The sequence below is a fragment of the Micropterus salmoides genome, unplaced genomic scaffold, assembly GCF_014851395.1.
Source record: "Micropterus salmoides isolate LMB-PRFRI ecotype aquatic unplaced genomic scaffold, ASM1485139v1 Ms_hic_scaffold_17, whole genome shotgun sequence".
Taxonomy (NCBI): Eukaryota; Metazoa; Chordata; class Actinopteri; order Centrarchiformes; family Centrarchidae; genus Micropterus; species Micropterus salmoides.
In genome coordinates this window covers 6,682,905-6,704,332 of record NW_024040817.1, presented here as the reverse complement: position 1 = coordinate 6,704,332, position 21,428 = coordinate 6,682,905, and the positions used below count along the sequence as shown (strand labels likewise).

The following is a 21,428-nucleotide window of genomic DNA, read 5'->3' as shown; positions in this document are numbered from 1 at the left end:
TAATCTTTATGCAGTTCAAGCTGTTCACATTTCACAAATTAAATGGAACGTTTAAAGAGAAGTTCAGTAAAGCTGCTTTGAGTTCAGCTTCATGGTTAAACAGGAGAAACGAACAATAAGATTGAGTCTTTAAAGTGATTTAGATCAGTCCAGAGGAAATTTATATCTACTACAAATGTTCAGACACAGAAATTAAAACCTTCGCTGATGATACGATATTTAATATTTGTGCAGAAACTTACTTCCAACATCCAGTCTGGTTCCTCCACCGAACGTGTACCACAGTGATACAAACTGATTGAGTCGTCGTACAAAAACCTCTCACTGTAGAGAGACACGGCTCTCTGACTTTGAACACAACAAACTCAACAAAAACACTTCCTGTTTTTAAAAGAATGAACTATTTCATGTTATATTTATCAAACAGTGACACAGTTGTTCAGAATGAATCCCATTTTTACGTATATATTGTTCCATTGGTGTGAAAGTCAAATTGATCCCTCTAGAATGAAATGAAAGCAGACAGAAGATGTTGTAAAAGAAAATCTTTCTGCAGTCATCAAAGCAAATGTCCATAAAAATGATCACTGACACATTCCTAATCAATCCTCTGGTAAACGTATTGATCCATTGAGAAGCAGCATCATCAGAGTAATCCAAGTCCCTGTTGGAGTCAGTCAGAGCATTTCCATAGAGAGCCACTTTGCATCAGCAGCACCATGCTCCAGTGCTCTGGGAGACTTTATAGTCCTGAGAGTTGAACACTGGATGACTGACAGCTGTCCTTCATGACAACAGAAGCCACAGAAATCCTCCTCATCAAAAACATGACTTTGGTCTCCGTCCTCATCTGGACTCTCCTCTGCTTCACTCAGGGTGAGGAAAATCATTTTTCTGTGATGTGAAAATCATTTGGCGTATAGCTGAGTTTCACCTCACCATCTCATGTCCAGTGTTTCTTCTCTCTCCTCAGGGTCTGTTGGACAAAATGTTGTCTTGACTCAGCCAGCAGCCAAATCAGTGCAGCTGGGTCAGACTGTCTCTATTGACTGTAAGGCCAGTCCAGCAGTTGCTCACCGCTCTGGTTCACAATACTACCTGGCCTGGTACCATCAGAAAACTGGAGAAGCTCCTAAACTTCTGATCTACTATACATCAAGTAGATTTTCTGGAATCTCCTCCAGATTCAGTGGAAGTGGAGCAGGGAATGGAGTTGACTTCACTCTGACCATCAGTGGAGTTCAGGCTGAAGATGCAGCAGTTTACTACTGTCAGAGTTTCATAGGATCACACAGTTCTCTGTGACCAACGAGTTCCACAGTGAAAAAGCGTCGTACAAAAACCTCCCTCAGTCAGACTGAACAGAAACTGAACTGACTGCTGCAGCTGGAAGCTACTGCAGAGACTGATACAGTTCACTGAGGACACACACACACACACACACACACACACACACACACAGACAGATGATTTGTGATGCTCATTGCGTCTCCACCAGTTTTCCTCCTGAAGTTCAAACAGTCCTCCTCAACAAGCTGAAAGTTTCCTCAGATGAAGAGAACAGTTCCAGTGAAGAAGCCCAGTCAGACCATTAAAACCACAACAGCAGCAGAGTCAGCTCCACTGATGTAGAGACACAAAACAAATTCACAATATATCAAACATCAACGTCCACACATCACACTGAAATCTCAGGATACTGAAGCTCCATATCTGCAATGCAACAAATGTTTTCTGTGGCAGAAACACTGACGCTATTCTGGGTCACAGTTCACACTGTACATGTCACTGAACAACCTGTGATTGTCTAAAGGCAGAATTACATTTTGGTTTGGACACATTATTAGGCTAAAAATAGAAATTACCAACAAAGAAAAACTAATGACAAAAAATATATATTCAAAACCCTGTTTTCACCTCCTGGACAAACAGATTGACAGAAGATAATGATATTTGAAGCAATTCAATGTGAATCAGATTCATTCTCTTCACACTGAGCTCTTCCTTAAAGGAGCTACGCTGCTCTTATTACACCGTCTCGATTCATGCAGATCCACTCGGGTATTAGACACACAGACCTGAACCATTTGGCAGTAAAACATGACACTACCTGACCTGATAAGACCAAATTAGTATAAAAGAGGAACCCAGTATGACTTGGGCTCCGGGTCAGGTCTCAGTTCTTCAGGATCTGTGAAGACCTCACATCATATCAAGATCGTCAGCACTGGTCTTTATATTTAGTGTCTGAGAATGTAAGGTGCTCCAACAATCAGGACTTTAGTCTGTTAGATCCCAAGTTACCCCTGTCCAGGAGGTACTGCTCCAGATCACTGGTAAAAGGGTCAGATCCTCAGGCCTAGGGGTATTAACCTTTAGGTATAACTGGGAAGTGTTTAAGCTGGTTGTGAGGAGACTAGCCTAGCTTCTCACTGTCTTCATCTGGACGCCTTTCCTGTTTAATCTGAAACAGCACCTGACCAAATATCCCTAAAGCCAAATACCCATGCCCATTAATGGTAGCTCTCTTGTCATTGTTCAGTGTACTTGGTATGGTTGCTATGACAATATTTAATGGCCAGGAAAATAGGCCACGAGGATATGTTAATTTATGTGGCTGGAGCAACTCATAAGAAACTTTAAAGATGTTGAATACACTATACCTAGTAAAGTATTGCCTTGATGAAGAAACAATCTAAGTGTCTACAACTTGTACTTTAAATTAGGTTTCAGGATTTCACTCTTAAATTAAGAAAGAAAAATTGATTTAGTCACTTCTAATGTTCAGTATCAATATCATCATAAGTTGATCAGATAATGTTTTACTTCAAAACCATCTTTCATAGTCAATCATTTTACAGCTCATACATGTATTAAGTTTTGTGTCTCTAGATGGAAAGTATTTTACACTTCCCTTTACTCACTCACTGTTACTCACACCTGATAAAAAGTCCCATTTCCCATCATGCTGGTTTATGCATATAGAGGAATCTCAACTTTCTCAGTCTCATCTCTGTTCAGCTGCTGGAATTTGTGCCAAATATGTATTAACATAGAAATGTACATGTTTATTGACCAGGCACAGGTAATTTTGTGATAAAAAATGCACAGGTGTTTATCATCTACATACATATACAAATGAATTCCATGTCCCTTGCTATTAAGCAAATGCAGCATGTAAAGTCAGCAGAGATTGAGTCTTGCGGGACACCTAGAATTTAACTGACAGTAGATGATGAATGTGACCAAGTGAGACAACATCATGTCTGCCTGACAGATAAGGACTGAACCAGTTTAACACTGTGACAGTGAGGGCAACATATCTCTGCAGTCTACTTAGACGTGTCCCTTATTTTCCATCTTATTGAGGTAATAATTAGCAGTTCCTTAACCAAGGGTGTCACTTCCTCCAGTTTCAAACTTGCAATTCTGCAACCCCTTTTAAGGAAACCTAGCCTTGACTCCAATGACAAAAACTACAGGCTCATCTCCAAGCTACCATTTATTTCCAGCGTTTTAGAAAAATTGGTCCTCCTCGTACTTGAACACGTCAAACATCTTTGACAAATTCCAGTCTGGTTTTAGAGAACTTCATAGTACTGAATCTGCCCTGTTAAGGTACATAATGATATCCTTCTCTCCGTCATCTCTGATTCTAGTGCCATTTTAGTCCTGCTTGATCTTAGCTTAGGACAGAGTCGAAGATGGAATTCTATTCAAACGCCTGGAGGACAAAGTTGGTCTATAGGGCGCTGTGTTAAAATGGTTTACCTCCTACCTGAGAGAAATCATTTTTACTGCTATTAAATGTGGCATCCCTTAAGGCTCAGTTTTAGGCCCTCTCTTATTCTGGCTATACATGCTTCCCCTTGGCACTATCTTTCAGAAAAACAATGTTTTGTATCACTGTTATGCGGATGACACACAGTTTTACATACCAGATGCACACAAAATGTTATTTGTTTGTTCTTAAAGCCCTCTATAGTTTAGCTCCACAATACATTGTCAGGACTGGCCGCGTGCAGAGGCAGGTTAGGAACCAAATGCAGGACACAGACGAGCAGTAAGCAGTTCTTGTGTTTATTAATGATATGCTAATTACATATTCTGCGCCTAGGTCACTTAGGTCATCCTCAAAACAACTCACTTACAACTAAAGGTGACCAGGCTTTTTCTGTTGCTGCCTCCAGGCTAAGGAATCGTCTTCCGTCCAACATTAAGTCACGCACCACCACTGAGATCTTCAAATCTAATTTAAAGATCTACCTTTTTTTTCTGGCTTTTACCTGATTCTGACCCAATAGTTTTTATCAGGCCCAAATTGAATTATTTTAGATGTTCTCTTACAGCATTCAATCTGACATTGTTCTAATTTATTTCCTTTTAGTTTCTTTGATTTTGATATTAACCGAGTACTCAAAAGATGTAACCACTTTAATTTGCTTCAGTGCTTCAGCCCGTCTCTGACACTGACATGTTAATGTTTCAGGTCAAAACTGAAGATAAATTGATCTGAATATTTAAGAAATATAGATATTTTATGAACTTGTAACTTACTATTTGTTCCCATTCCCATTGTCATGACAAAAACTGCTAGCTGTTCATAACAAAGCTCTTGTTTAAACCATAAACCTCTTGGGCCAGTCCCTCTATGTATGCTTTAAAAAAAACTGTACATTATGTTTTAATGTGTTTTAAAGGTTTAAGGTTTGGCCACTCCCGCTGTATAATGTGCCTCATACGTTTATTATCCACTCACTCTCTATATTAATGAGCCCACATTCCTGAGTGCCTTTTGTAGAACCCAGGTGCATGTAGGAGTTGAGGCAGTGTTAGCATCATCATGACTGTAAAAAGTGTAGAAAACATCAGCAAAAGTTTAAATAGTGCAAAAATAAGTGAATTAATGAGCGTTTGGTGCCATGAAAAATCAGTTTGATCCAGTTTTAGTTGGAACGTCACAGAAACCTCACTGCAGGAAAACACCTGATTGTATGAAATGTATTGTATAAGAGAAAGTTGGGTTTTGGAGCATTAAAGAGGTGGTATTATGCTCACTTTCTGGTTCAAAATTTTATTTAGGGGTTGTACCAGAACAGGTTTACGTGGTTTGATTTTCAAAAAACACCATATTGTTTGTCATACTGCACATTGCTGCAGCTCCTCTTTTACCCTGTGTTGGAGGCTTCGTTCTAGTCTCTAAATGATCTTTATTGAGAGTTGCACATGCACAGTTCCTAGTTAAGCACTACTAGCCAATCAGAAACAAAGAAGGGCGGGTCAGCGTGAAGCCGGTAAACAGCTTCGGTTCAGCTATACATGTTGCCGACCAGCTTGGCAACATGGACTGGAGCAAGAGTTTCAGAGTGGTGAGTTATTAATCTGTAACAAAAGTATCTTTCATCTATAAAGTTTTAACTGAGCTCTGTCTCTACATCACGGAACAACTTTATGTCCACTGTCTGCCTGGAGGGTAGCTAGTGTTTGGAAGGGAGAGGAGAGGTGTGTGCTGCAGCTCATTGTTTTTCCACCGCTGTTTTTTGAGGGCATGTCGGAGTAACCGCTTATATGAGGCGCATTTGGCTTTCATCCCTGTGACTTCACAGCAGAGATTTCTGTGGGAGATGGGAACTCCCTTTGGGCTGGACTTTGGGCTTTTTCACTTTGCAAACCTGTTACATGCACAAAAAAGATATATAACTCAATAAAGGAGAGGGGAAAAGCCAAAAAGCATAATACCACCTCTTTAAGTGTATGTAATGTAATTTCATTTTATGAAGTTGTAAGGGTGTAAAAATGTAGTTGAAATGTAACTGTAATGTCCAAACAATTAAATAAATATTAAACCAGTGAGACAACATCATGTCTGCCTGACATATAAAGACGGAACCAGTTTAACACTGTGACACAGAGGGCAACATATCTCTGCAGCCTATGTAGACGCTTACTAATTTATTCGACTTAATGTCTAAAGTGAAATTAATAATGTTTGGTCTTGTGTTTTGCTAATGCTGTTTTCATGCTGCCCTCTTGGCCAGATCTTTTATTAAAAAAAGGCTTTAATTAGTTAGGTTAGTTTGGTTAGAAGATTTTTACTTAAAAAAGTTAATTTTCAGTTACAGTCGGATGGTTTAAACAGCATCTGTCCCAGCAGTGAGGAGGAAACAGCATGATATGTTGAGGACAGCTACAGTTCACTGACTCTGTGTGTTTGCATATCTGTCCTGCCTCTCTGCTCCCAGCCGTTAAGAGGCCAGTGTTGATCAGTGGCTGTCCAGGCCTTTCAGAGCCACTGACACGCCGGCAGCACAATGATGATGTCACTGATTCTACTGCTGGCCACCCTGGGGCTCCTTGTTCAGGGTGAGACTCTCTTCTGAAAACTTTGCTTCAGGATGCAACCAGGTTCACCACAATGATGTTCTGCTGTGATGGAGAAACACTGAAACAAGCAGCATTTACCTTCTTCCATCTGTTCTCCATCTTAAAGAAATGAGACTCTTCTGTTTGGATGCTGATCATCTTTCTCCAAGCTGGATTTGTCTCAATAACCCTTCTCCTCTTTTTAATCTTTTCCAGGTTCATCAGGACAAATCATCCTGACTCAGTCTCCTGGATCTCAGTCTGTTGTTCCAGGACAGGCTGTCTCTCTCAAATGTAAAACCAGTACAAGTGTTACTAGTTCTGGTTACAGCTACCTGCACTGGTACCTTCAGAAACCTGGAGAAGCTCCTAAACTCCTGATTTATGGAGCTACAACCCGTCAGTCTGGAGTTCCAGATCGTTTTAGTGGAAGTGGATCTGGGACTGACTTCACTCTGACCATCAGTGGAGTTCAGGCTGAAGATTCAGGAGTTTACTACTGTCAGCAGAGTGCTAACTCGTTCACACAGTGATACAACGTCGTACAAAAACCTCCCTCAGCTGGAGAGGAACTGATCTGACTCAACAGCTGCACTGAAACTAAAACAGAGGTTTATAAAAAAAACATTTAGACAATAATAATAACACTTTAAACAAAAAAGAAGCTTAAAATTAATTAATTACATCACATAATATTTTGGATTTGATCTAAACATTCATACTTTTAATACTTTTATTAAAACAGCTTTTTAAAAATGTATTTAATAAGTAATTGTATATGTATGATTTGAATCAATGTAACATCTGAAGTATAAGACATGAACACTACAATTGTGTCTGTATATATATATATATATATATATATATATATATATATATATATATATATATATATATATATTTCACTTCATCTCAATTTTTCATAGAAACTTGAACATACTCATTTTGGAAATAATGGGGTGCACACTATACCGACTTTAAGATTTAAGTAATATTTTAGAATTCCGTAGTCTCATTTACAATGTTAAAGTCGTTAATATTATGACTATTTAGTTTAAACAGATGTGATTTATGATTGAAATGTTTCTACCATGTGTTTTGTTCCAAAGGTTTATTATTTCAGACAAATCTGTTATGACAACAGCAGAAAAAGTTTTACAGTCAAGAAGTCTTTCAGACTGACTGAACTAATGGCCTTTAAACTCCTACCATCGCTGGTTTGTACTAATCAAACTGAAATGGCGGGTTTCTCTCCTAATATACAGGATATATGGCAATACACTACATGATGTTACACATTCAGATTCATTCTTTATTTTCCTCAGTGGAGGAAATCTGTACAAAGAGCACCTTCAACATGAATTCTGCACACAAACTACACATAGTACAGACACATAGACAATATACACATATCTACACATATAACACAGGAGTGAGTTTTCTGTGAGTTTAAAGCTCTTATAGCGCAGGGTACAAAACGTTTTCCAAAGCGTGCCTTTTTGTAGAGCAGCTTCGCTGAGTATATATACTCTCCTAAAATATAGTATATATGGCAATACACTACATAATGTTACACATTCATTTAAAAATCTTCATGGAGGAACATTTGTGTCAGCTCAGAGTTTCTCTGGATGTAATACAGTCACTGACACCATCAAGAGAACATTTATTAAGACACTTTGATAATAATAAACATGAAAACAGCTGATTGGATGAAAAGGTCTTTATTATCTGGAAACACTGAAATAATATTGAAACAGTGCAACAAGCTAGTAAATCTTGCTGTTGAAAGATGTCAAATAAAAGAGAGAGACAGTTCCAGAGTGCAGAGTGAGAGCAGGAGCAGAGGAAAACCAGTAGCAGAGTCCCAGTGAGTCAGGTCAGGACTGGGAACACTGGTCTCTCCTCAGTGTCTCTGAGAGCGGAGTCTGGGAGCCCTGGGTGGCCTCACAGAGCCCACCTTCCTCCACTGGTCTGCAGAGAGCCTCAGGGTGCTGCTCCAGCTGTAGTGGCCGTCCTTCTGCAGCACCCCGGGGCTCCTGCTCTCCTCCCAGCTGCTGCTGCTGCTGCTGCTGCCGTCCACCTTCCAGGCCAGACTCCAGTCTGAGGGGAAGCCCTTGTTGGCCAGGCACATGAGCGTGGCCTTCCCCTGCTGCAGCTCCTCGCTGGAGGGGGGCAGCACCGTCAGGGTGGGACGGACATCACCCACTGGAGGAGGAGACAGAGAGACAACATGAAGAAAGTTCATGCACAGAGAAAATAAACTCCACCCTGTTGGTTGCAGCAGAGGAGGCTGCTGGTTCTGTTGGTCTTCCTCAGACTGGATGAAACTGGTCTTCAGATTTTTCATCTCAAATCCAAACTCATCAGAGACGGTGTGTGTTTGCTCTCTTCATTTACGCAGACATCACTACTGAACCACGACAACAGACGGACTGAACTACTGAAAACAGTTTGAAGTGCTACAAATGCTTTTTCCAGATCAAACAAATATTCTACCAATACAGCATGTGATTAAACTAACTGCAGTGATATTATGATATTCATTGGTTATAGTGAGGATGTGACATGTCGTTAAATTCATTAGTCTGGGAGGAAGACTGAGTAAAACACATTCAATGTTTCCAGATAAAACACTCACTAAATAAATGCTTGATAGATTTCTTCAGCTGAAAATTGAAGATTATTACATTTAAATCAATTAAGTATATTTTCTTTTAGTGAAAGTTTTTCCACATAATTTCTTTTCAGAGGACAAAATTACGAATCAAAATATTTTCTTTAATAACTAACAGTAGTTTTTAAAAACAACTAAATTACAAGAATGTACAAACTGTGTAAATGAACATTTTAAGTGTAACTAAAGAGTTTCTTCATCAGACAGAATTTTATCTGTATCACAGTGAAGTAATGGTCACTGCAATAATATTAAATTTCAACCATCAACCAACATCTTTAACTAAAGCTTGTTTTTATTAAATATAAAAAGAATATATAGAGAATCTGAGTTCATGTAGAAGTCAAAAGTACTTACAGTTAACATCCAGTCTGGTTCCTCCACCAAAAGTCCACCACAGTGATACAAACTGATTGAGTCGTCGTACAAAAACCTCTCACTGTAGAGAGACACGGCTCTCTGACTTTGAACACAACACACTCAACAAAAACACCTCCTGTTTTTAAAAGAATGAACTATTTCATGTTATATTTATCAAACAGTGACACAGTTGTTGAGAATGAATCCCATTTTTACGTATATATTGTTCCATTGGTCTGAAAGTCAAATTGATCCCTCTAGAATGAAATGAAAGCAGACAGAAGATGTTGTAAAAGAAAATCTTTCTGCAGTCATCAAAGCAAATGTCCATAAAAATGATCACTGACACATTCCTAATCAATCCTCTGGTAAACGTATTGATCCACTGAGAAGCAGCATCATCAGAGTAATCCAAGTCCCTGTTGGAGTCAGTCAGAGCATTTCCATAGAGAGCCACTTTGCATCAGCAGCACCATGCTCCAGTGCTCTGGGAGACTTTATAGTCCTGAGAGTTGAACACTGGATGACTGACAGCTGTCCTTCATGACAACAGAAGCCACAGAAATCCTCCTCATCAAAAACATGACTTTGGTCTCCGTACTCATCTGGACTCTCCTCTGCTTCACTCAGGGTGAGGAAAATCATTTGGAGTGTAGCTGAGTTTCACCTCACCATCTCATGTCCAGTGTTTCTTCTCTCTCCTCAGGGTCTGTTGGACAAAATCTTGTCGTGACTCAGCCAGCAGCCAAATCAGTGCAGCTGGGTCAGACTGTCTCTATTGACTGTAAATCCAGTCCAGCAGCTGGTCACTCCTCTGGTTCACAATACTACCTGTCCTGGTACCAACAGAAAACTGGTGAAGCTCCTAAACCTCTGATCTACAGAACATCAGACAGATATTCTGGAGTCTCCTCCAGATTCAGTGGAAGTGGAGCAGGGAATGGAGTTGACTTCACTCTGACCATCAGTGGAGTTCAGGCTGAAGATGCAGCAGTTTACTACTGTCAGAGTTATCATTATATCAACAGTCAGCGTGTGTTCACACAGTGAAAAAGTGTCGTACAAAAACCTCCCTCAGTCAGACTGAACAGAAACTGAACTGACTGCTGCAGCTGGAAGCTACTGCAGAGACTGATACAGTTCACTGAGGACACACACACACACACACAGTTCATACAGTACATGTCACTGAACAACCTGTTTGTGGACCAAATGCCTCATATGTCACCTCACACTTCAGATTTATAAACTCATCATAACAGATGGAATAAAGGAATAAAGAAACTATTTCGGTTCAGCCAACTAATAACTTCTGAGATTTGATCTCATTAAAAGTGTCTACTTAGATTTATTACCTATCATTGAAAATGTTCAACACCTGATTTTACTGCCATGCTGGCTGATTCATTATGTGCCTGTCTGCCCGAAATGTGCACTGACATTAGTGAAACGCTCTGTAGTGCTGCACAAGTCCACCATGAGATTTTGGCTTTTTTCCCCTCTGAATTGTACAAACTCTGTGGAAAGTTGGACGTGATTTATTCTTGTATCTTAACTGTAATGAGGCTTCAGAGGAGGGATATTCATGGAGGTACATATATAAATTTTCAAGAAAATAAAACAGGAAATGTAACGCTTCGTATTTGTATAGCACCTTTCTAGTCTTTGCGACCACTCATTGCTTTGACACTACATCACATTCACACAATGGTGGAACAGCCACCAGGGGCAATTCAGGGTTCAGTATCTTGTCCAACATCGACATGAAGCCTGGAGGAGCCGGGGATTGAACCGCTGAACTTCCCATTAACGAGCAACCCGCTCTACCCCCTGAGCCACAGCCGCCCCTATAGTCTTTAATAACATTGTAAAATTGGAAAGGACCACAGTTTAGATCAGAAATTTAAAAGTTTGAAATAACAGGAAGCAATAATGCTGATTACTTGTCAGGAATCTGGCTGGACCCAAAAGTAGATTGAGACAAACAGGTCAGGTTTAAGGAGGTTTATTAAACAGGCAGGTTAGAATGTGAGTTCAGGGAGCAGGCAGGTGGGTGGGGCTGGGGTTTTGGGTGAAGGTCCAGGGTTTCTTGAGTCATTGTGAGCTGGCTGATTAATGAGGCACATGCCAGGGAGAGATGATCCAGAACAAATTGTAGTTGAATGTGAAGGCCGGCTGGCAAGCAAACAAGGCAGACAGAAAAGCTCACAGAGTTACTGGTGTCTGGCAAGTAAGCTGGTAATAGTACGTTGTGGTAGACATAATAGTATGACTTAACAATGCAGCAGGGACTGGATGTGATGCCTCGGTCTTTGAAGGGAGGCTGAATGAGTAGATGATGGTCAGGTGTGTTGAAACTGATTGCAGTCAGGTGAGGAGACGACACCAAACCAGGAAGGCCAAAAGCAACAGAGCGAGATGATCAGACAGACAAAAACCAAAACACACCACATTCACCCAAAGATTAAAACTAACTAAAAGCACACACACCAGCTGTCACTTGCAGGAGTCATAGCATGGCTTTAAACACATGCTGAAAGTGCTTGAGCCACGTTACGACATCCGGTCGCTCACCCACTTCAGCGAAAAGATTGTGCCAGATCTTTATGGGCAGGAGAAGAAAAAAGTTGTGGATGAACTATCCCGAGCATCCTCTGTTGTCTGTCACGACAGACGGGTGGACGTCCAGGGGAACGGAGAGCTACGTGACGATAACCGCTCACTTCATCACAGCAGACTGGGAGATGAGAAGTCCGGTGCTGCAGACAATGCCCCCTCTACGAGAGTCACACTCATCTTGCGCAGGTACTGACACAAGCTGTGGAGGAATGGAAGATAAAGAGGCCCAGTACTAATATCCCAGTCACAACTGATAATGCCACTAATCAAATAAATGCAGTGAATGAGGCAGGACTGGGTCCACGGATAGCGTGCTTTGCACATGTAGTGAATTTGGCATCACAGAAGGGAATCTCAGTCAATAGGATGGACCGCCTCCTTGGGAGGATCAGGAAGGTGGTTTCCTACTTTGACCGAAGCACAACAGCTGCTCATGTGCTTAAGACAAAGCAACAAATGCTAAACCTGCCTACTCATAAGCTCATAAATGATGTCCCAACAAGGTGGAACTCCACTTATGATGTGTTAGAGCGTTATGTGGAGCAGCAGGCAGCTATATACTCTGCACTGACGAAAAATGTCTAAGACATCATCACCCTGTCTGATGATGATGTGAGAGTGGCAGAGGAGGTCCTCCAGGTGCTTAAACCCCTCAAAACTGTTACATCTCTGCTGAGCACTGAAACTTCACCATCTGTGTCAACTATCCTGCCGCTGAAAACAAGGATTCTACAATCCATGGCTCCAAGTGTGGAAGACAGCGCCATCACTCGAGATGTCAAGTCTGCCATTAGAGAGGACCTGAAGCCCAGATAAACTTCACCCCCTACTCTACAGGACTACCTTCACAGATCTACTGCCCTGGATCCGAGGTTCAAGTCCCTGTCTCACATGGACCCTGCCCTACGCCAGAGGACATACAGTGACCTCACCACTGAGATTGTGAGCAGTCTGGGCACTGAAGACTGATGAGGTAAAGAAAAAGAGTATTATAGAAAAATGATCAATTTAAATCTAAATACATTTTTTATTTTCAGTAATAATGGCAATGAGTGTAAATACCCTCATATTGCCAAGATGGCAAGATGCTATCTCGCTGTGCCAGGCTCTTCAGTTCCTTCCGAGAGAGTGTTCTCAACAGCAGGGGACGCAGTGACTGCAAAGAGGTCCACACTCTCCCCACACAATGTAGACATCCTTGTCTTTTTGAAAAAGAATTTGAAATTATAAGCTCAGGTATGCTTTGCTTTCTTTCTTTTTCTTTGATGATGTGGACATAGGCTTTATTTCACTATCCATGTTTAAAGGAAGGAGATATGCCTTTTTATGTTGCACTTTAAGTTGTTTTTCATTAATTATGTTAAAAAGAAGATAATATGCCTTGTGCACTTTAAAGGGACTATATTTAGTTTTTCTACTAAAATTAATCCTTTTGTTATTGCCTGTGTGTGAAGGGGTTGTAATCTGACATTAAAATGATCCACTTGCCAGGTTTGGCTATTAACTCTGAAGGCAAGTATTCCTATTCCTATTTGAAGGCTACGGCTCAGATTTTCTGCAAAATCCAGTGACTGACACCTGCATGCGCGCTCCCGAGCCTCTCGCTTTATCTACTGCACTCGACGACACTGCAATTTACGACATGGAGTCTGCTAACACTAAGAAACGACCTGCTCCCAGCACAACACAGACTCCAACACAAACTCCACATAAGGATAAAAACCAACAAAAAACTTTTATCTGCTGAAGCTCGTCAGGCCAAATGTGAATCGGATCGACTTTGAACGAAAACACGGATCAACATCGGCAGGGCTTTTGAATCATGGAGAAACCATCGCTTTGTTTTGGGTATAAAAACAGACCCGGAGTTGGCTTTCATCCTATTGAACAGGTAAGCTAACATTATTATAAAACATGTAAAACATTTTGATTTTGTGTTTCAGTTGGCTCAAGTTAGATAGCATTAGCTCGCCGGCTAACGCCGAGTAGTTGCTAATGTTGTCTGGTGCAAAGTTATATCGTAATGGTAAAAAGCTAATGTGGAGCGATGGAGGATGTTTACTGTAATGCAGCCACGAGCAGCCAGCTAACGCTACATTAGCTCGGACCCACCGCTGTTTGCTTCATAACGTTCAATTTAGATTTGTTGTCTTTTACCGATACTCAGGTACACGGCTTCTCCACCTCTCAGTCGCTGTAACTAACATGACCCACATAATACACAACCCAGTGGAAGAGCCATCCACTAACACTACAGTAAAGTTTCTTACTGTGGTCTAACTGCTATAAAGTGTGACACAATCTCGTTATAATATTCAGTCCAGCTCACTAAAAGTTTCATTATCGTCCAAAACATGTAGCCGTGTTGAAATTGCTGAGCCTCCGGTGACAGATACACAGATAGTTAAGACAGTTACTGAAAGCAGCATCCGAGCTAACGATGTAGCACGTTGGCTAAATGCAGTCACTGTAACTTTATCATGTAACGAGCGTGGATTAGTTCAACATCAAGCTGATAAAAATATTACTGTAACGTTGCAGTGGGAGTTTACCTGAGTTTCCACCATGTTGTGTGAAGCAGTCTCCCTACCTGTCTATAGCCGCTGTCACTTTGCCTTTTTTAGGGAGTACTGTGCCAATATGCCGGTGTCTCGCTGCGCTGAATGAAACGTACGGCGCCGGTGTTGATCTGCCTCTGAGACAGGAACGTTGAAGTAACAGAGCCTGAACATGTCTGAGTGAAAAGCCACAGCCTGTATGCTGGTGTTCCTGCGTTTATTGCAGGATTTCTATATGAAAGCGGTTGTGTTTCGGATTATGCTCACTCATGAGTTCAAGCGAGTACGCGTACGAGCACACGCCTGGTAGCAATCTTTAAACTGCACTGGAAACGCTGGAAACTACATAATGTCCCTTTAAGCTGATTTAAATTATTAAATAAAAAAATATAAAAAGTGTTAATAAATGAAAAGACAAAACTTATGTTTATTTGTTCTGCTGATCTGAAGAATGATCCGATCCGTGAATCTGATCCGAGTTTTTTGATCCGTTGCACCCCTATCAGGATGCCTATACTGCTTACTCTGAAATAGCACCTGACTGAACAGCCCTACAGCCAGATACCACAACAGCCACGTCCGAACTAAGAACCTTTAAAGATGTTAAACACACTATACCTAGTAAATTCTTTCCTTGGTAAAGAAACATCTCAGTGTCTACAACTTTTTTAATTAAGCAAGAAAAATGCACTCGTAATGATTAAAACTGATTTAGGCAATTCTATTGTTCAATATCAATATCATCATAACATTAGTTAATCACATAATGTTTTACTTCTAAGTCGTCTTTCATAGGTAATCTTTTTACATGTAAGTTCTGTGTCTCTAGATGGAAAGCACTTTACCCTTCCCTTTACTCACTCACTGTTGTTACCAAAAAGAAAAAGGCTCCAACTGTTTTGCAACCTGATAAAAAGTCCCATTTCCCTTCATGGTGGTTTATGCATATAGAGGAATCTCAACTTTCTCAGTCTCATCTCTGTTCAGCTGCTGGAATTTGTGACAAATATGTATAATTAACATAGAAATGTACATGTTTATTGACCAGGCAGAGGTAATTTTGTGATTAAAAAAATGCACAGGTGTTTATCATCTACATACATATACAAATGATATGGGGTGGTGATGGAACAGTGGATAAGACACATGCCTTTGGTGTGAGAGACCCAGGTTCCCCACTGTGACACATCCACCAGTGTGTCCCTGAGCAAGACACTTAGTGTTAGTTGCTCCAGAGGTGTGCGACCTCTGACCCATATAGCAATTGTAACTCGCTTTGGATAAAAGCGTCAGCTAAATGAATAAGTGTAATGTGAATGAATTCCATGTCCCCTGCTATAAAGCAAATGCAGCACGTAAAGTCAGCAGAGATTGAGTCTTGTGGGACACCGAGTTTATAACTGGCTGTTGCTGATGAATGTGACCAAGTGAGACAACATCACGTCTGCCTGACAGATAAGGACTGAATCAGTTTAACACTGTGACACAGAGGGTAACATATCTCTGCAGTCTATGTAGAGGTTCACTGTAATTTACACAACAGTTTCCATCTGTGCTATCTTCACAGCTGCTGGAGGTGGTCATGCATATGAATCCCTACTGTCCCTTAGACAATATTCTGTCAAGTCAAGGACGTTTGACTCAAGTCTTATTCAGGTGATAATTAGCAGTTCCTTAACCAAGGGTGTTGTTCCCTCCAGTTTTAAACATGCAATTCTGCAACCCCTTTTATGGAAACCTACCCTTGACTCCAGTGACAAAAACTACAGGCTCATCTCCAAGCTACCATTTATTTCCAACGTTTTTGAAAAAGTGGTCCTCCTCCTACTTGAACACATTAAACATCTTTGACAAATTCCAAACTGGTTTTTAGAGAACTTCTACTACTGACTCTGCCCTGTTAAGGTACATAATGACATCCTTCTCACAGTGTTGGTTTACCCCCTACCTGAGAGAAATTACTCAGGTACTACTGCTATTAAATGTGGCATCCCTCAAGGCTCAGTTTTATGCTTCCCCTTGGCACTATCTTTCAGAAGTACAATGATTTGTATCACTGTTATGCGGATGACACACAGTTTTACATACCAGATGCACAAAATGATTTTGTTTTTGAAGCCTTCAATAGTTTAGCTCCACAATACATTATTGTCAGGATTGCCCAAGTGCAGAGGCAGGTTAGTGCAGACCCAAACGAGCAGGATGGAGTTCTTGTGTTTATGAATGATATGCTAAGTACATACTCTGTGCCTGGGTCACTACAACTAAAGGTGACCAGGCTTTGGAATAGTCTTCCGTCAAACGTTAAGTCCTGCCCCACCATGGAGATCTTCAAATCTAATTTAAATATCTACCTTTTTTTTTGGTTTTTTTTTACCTGATTCTGACCCAATAGTCTTTATCAGGCCCACATAGAATTATTTTAATCGTTCTCTTGCACCATTTCAACCTGACAGTATTATAATTATAAGTCTTAGTTAATCTGTTAATTGAATGATGAACAAAATCATTTCCTTGTTTAAAAAGATTACTTGTCAGTTACTGTATAGAATACTGTGTTTGGGTTAATCTGCATGAGGATGTTTTAAACAGGCAGCTGTCCCAGCAGTGAGGAGGAAACAGCATGATATGTTGAGGACAGCTACAGTTCACTGACTCTGTGTGTTTGCATATCTGTCCTGCCTCTCTGCTCCCAGCCGTTAAGAGGCCAGTGTTGATCAGTGGCTGTCCAGGCCTTTCAGAGCCACTGACACGCCGGCAGCACAATGATGATGTCACTGATTCTACTGCTGGCCACCCTGGGGCTCCTTGTTCAGGGTGAGACTCTCTTCTGAAAACTTTGCTTCAGGATGCAACCAGGTTCACCACAATGATGTTCTGCTGTGATGGAGAAACACTGAAACAAGCAGCATTTACCTTCTTCCATCTGTTCTCCATCTTAAAGAAATGAGACTCTTCTGTTTGGATGCTGATCATCTTTCTCCAAGCTGGATTTGTCTCAATAACCCTTCTCCTCTTTTTCATCTTTTCCAGGTTCATCAGGACAAAACGTCCTGACTCAGTCTCCTGGATCTCAGTCTGTTGTTCCAGGACAGGCTGTCTCTCTCAAATGTAAAACCAGTACAAGTGTTAGCTGGCTCCAGTGGTACCTTCAGAAACCTGGAGAAGCTCCTAAACTCCTGATTTATGCAGCTACAACTCGTCAGTCTGGAGTTCCAGATCGTTTTAGTGGAAGTGGATCTGGGACTGACTTCACTCTGACCATCAGTGGAGTTCAGGCTGAAGATTCAGGAGTTTACTACTGTCAGCAGGGTGGCAGCTTCCCGTTCACACAGTGATACAACGTCGTACAAAAACCTCCCTCAGCTGGAGAGGAACTGATCTGACTCAACAGCTGCACTGAAACTAAAACAACAGGAGTTTTCTGGAAAAAAAGAAGCTTAAAATTAATTAATTACAACACAAAATATATTTTTTAATACTTTTCTTAAAACAGCTTTTTAAAAATGTATTTAATAAGTAATTGTATATGTATGATTTGTCGTTAATATTATGACTATTTAGTTTAAACAGATGTTATTTATGATTGAAATGTTTCTACCATGTGTTTTATTCCAAAGGTTTATTATTTCAGACAAATCTGTAATGACAACAGCAGAAAAAGTTTTACAGTCAAGAAGTCCTTCAGACTGACTGAACTGATGGCCTTTAAACTCCTACCATCACTGGTTTGCACTAATCAAACTGAAATGGCGGGTTTCTCTCCTAATATACAGGATATATGGCAATACACTACATGATGTTACACATTCAGATTCATTCTTTATTTTCCTCAGTGGAGGAAATCTGTACAAAGAGCACCTTCAACATGAATTCTGCACACAAACTACACATAGTACAGACACATAGACAATATACACATATCTACATATATAACACAGGAGTGAGTTTTCTGTGAGTTTAAAGCTCTTATAGCGCAGGGTACAAAACGTTTTCCAAAGCGTGCCTTTTTGTAGAGCAGCCGTCTGTATCTACGGCCAGATGGGAGAAGGGTTAAGCTCGACTTTAGAGGGTGGCTCGGATTTTGTACTATGGTAGTTGCTCTACGAGTAGTGGCAGTATTAATGAGGGCTGGCAGGTTGGGAGCAGGAAGACTTATTGTTTTGTAGGAGTTGTTAGTGATTTTAAGAAACTTATTCCTATTGGTGAGAGAGAGCACGGTGAAGTAGCAGGTAGCACAGTACAAGAGGATGGGTTCAATGATACTACGGAACAGTACACTCCCTCATACTGGCAACTCTGAGCAACTGATGGCTTTATCCTGCTACCATCACTGGTTTGTACCAATGAAACTAAAATGGCCGGTTTTTGCTGAGTATATATACTCTCCTAAAATATAGTATATATGGCAATACACTACATAATGTTACACATTCATTTAAAAATCTTCATGGAGGAACATTTGTGTCAGCTCAGAGTTTCTCTGGATATAAAACAGTCACTGACACCATCAAGAGAACATTTATTAAGACACTTTGATGATAATAAACATGAAAACAGCTGATTGGATGAAAAGGTCTTTATTATCTGGAAACACTGAAATAATATTGAAACAGTGCAACAAGCTAGTAAATCTTGCTGTTGAAAGATGTGAAATAAAAGAGAGAGACAGTTCCAGAGTGCAGAGTGAGAGCAGGAGCAGAGGAAAACCAGTAGCAGAGTCCCAGTGAGTCAGGTCAGGACTGGGAACACTGGTCTCTCCTCAGTGTCTCTGAGAGCGGAGTCTGGGAGCCCTGGGTGGCCTCACAGGTCACAGAGCCCACCTTCCTCCACTGGTCTGCAGAGAGCCTCAGGGTGCTGCTCCAGCTGTAGTGGCCGTCCTTCTGCAGCACCCCGGGGCTCCTGCTCTCCTCCCAGCTGCTGCTGCTGCTGCTGCTGCTGCTGCTGCCGTCCACCTTCCAGGCCAGACTCCAGTCTGAGGGGAAGCCCTTGTTGGCCAGGCACATGAGCGTGGCCTTCCCCTGCTGCAGCTCCTCGCTGGAGGGGGGCAGCACCGTCAGGGTGGGACGGGCATCACCTAGGAGAAGAACCAATCGGCTTAGAGGACGGGGACCACACAGCTGGTTTCTGCTCCACCAGTCACTCACACATTGTTTCACTTCCTTTAAGAAACCTCTCATGCATATCAGCACAGAAAGAGTCCTCATATGAGCTGAAAGATATCAAACTGCACTGGAAATAAAACAACCAGGTTTTAAATTTGGAAAAATTACAAAACATATTTACGACATTATTAGCTCAAAATAAGTCGTCGTACAAAAACCTCTCACTGTAGAGAGACACGGCTCTCTGACTTTGAACACAACAAACTCAACAAAAACACTTGCTGTTTTTAAAAGAATTCACTATTTCATGTTATATTTATCAAACAGTGACACAGTTGTTCAGAATGAATCCCATTTTTACGTATATATTGTTCCATTGGTCTGAAAGTCAAATTGATCCCTCTAGAATGAAATGAAAGCAGACAGAAGATGTTGTAAAAGAAAATCTTTCTGCAGTCATCAAAGCAAATGTCTATAAAAATGATCACATTCCTAATCAATCCTCTGGTAAACGTATTGATCCATTGAGAAGCAGCATCATCAGAGTAATCCAAGTCCCTGTTGGAGTCAGTCAGAGCATTTCCATAGAGAGCCACTTTGCATCAGCAGCACCATGCTCCAGTGCTCTGGGAGACTTTATAGTCCTGAGAGTTGAACACTGGATGACTGACAGCTGTCCTTCATGACAACAGAAGCCACAGAAATCCTCCTCATCAAAAACATGACTTTGGTCTCCGTACTCATCTGGACTCTCCTCTGCTTCACTCAGGGTGAGGAAAATCATTTGGAGTGTAGCTGAGTTTCACCTCACCATCTCATGTCCAGTGTTTCTTCTCTCTCCTCAGGGTCTGTTGGACAAAATGTTGTCGTGACTCAGCCAGCAGCCAAATCAGTGCAGCTGGGTCAGACTGTCTCTATTGACTGTAAGGCCAGTCCAACAGTTGCTCAGTACTCTGGTTCACAATACTACCTGTCCTGGTACCATCAGAAAACTGGAGAAGCTCCTAAACTTCTGATCTACAGAACATCAGACAGATATTCTGGAATCTCCTCCAGATTCAGTGGAAGTGGAGCAGGGAATGGAGTGGACTTCACTCTGACCATCAGTGGAGTTCAGGCTGAAGATGCAGCAGTTTACTACTGTCAGAGTTTTCATAGGATCACACATTGGTTCTCTGTGACCAACGAGTTCCCACAGTGAAAAAGCGTCGTACAAAAACCTCCCTCAGTCAGACTGAACAGAAACTGAACTGACTGCTGCAGCTGGAAGCTACTGCAGAGACTGATACAGTTCACTGAGGACACACACACACACACACACACACACACAGATGATTTCTGATGCTCATTGCGTCTCCACCAGTTTTCCTCCTGAAGTTCAAACAGTCCTCCTCAACAAGCTGAAAGTTTCCTCAGATGAAGAGAACAGTTCCAGTGAAGAAGCCCAGTCAGACCATTAAAACCACAACAGCAGCAGAGTCAGCTCCACTGATGTAGAGACACAAAACAAATTCAGAATATATCAAACATCAACGTCCACACATCACACTCAAATCTCAGGACACTGAAGCTCCATATCTGCAATGCAACAAATGTTTTCTGTGGCAGAAACACTGACGCTCAGAAACATAATGCATTCTGGGCCACAGGTCATACAGTACATGTCACTGAACAACCTGTGACTGTCTAAGGGCAGAATTACATTTTGGTTTGGACACATTATTAGGCTAAAAATAATTTAGCCTA

At 41.2% G+C, this 21,428-nt stretch overlaps 3 gene segments (V, D, J or C); 2 read left to right on the top strand and 1 right to left on the bottom strand.

Moving 5' to 3' along the window:
- The first annotated feature begins 812 nt into the window (after positions 1 to 812).
- Positions 813 to 20,891, top strand: LOC119908040. The segment is given in 2 exon segments: positions 813 to 876; positions 20,528 to 20,891. Coding segments are annotated over 2 exon segments (405 nt in total).
- On the top strand, positions 9,969 to 10,607 carry LOC119908044. The segment is given in 2 exon segments: positions 9,969 to 10,031; positions 10,107 to 10,607. Coding segments are annotated over 2 exon segments (393 nt in total).
- LOC119908038 lies at positions 19,142 to 20,152 on the bottom strand. The segment is given in 1 exon segment: positions 19,142 to 20,152. A coding segment is annotated over 1 exon segment (471 nt).
- Positions 20,892 to 21,428: the final 537 nt, after the last annotated feature.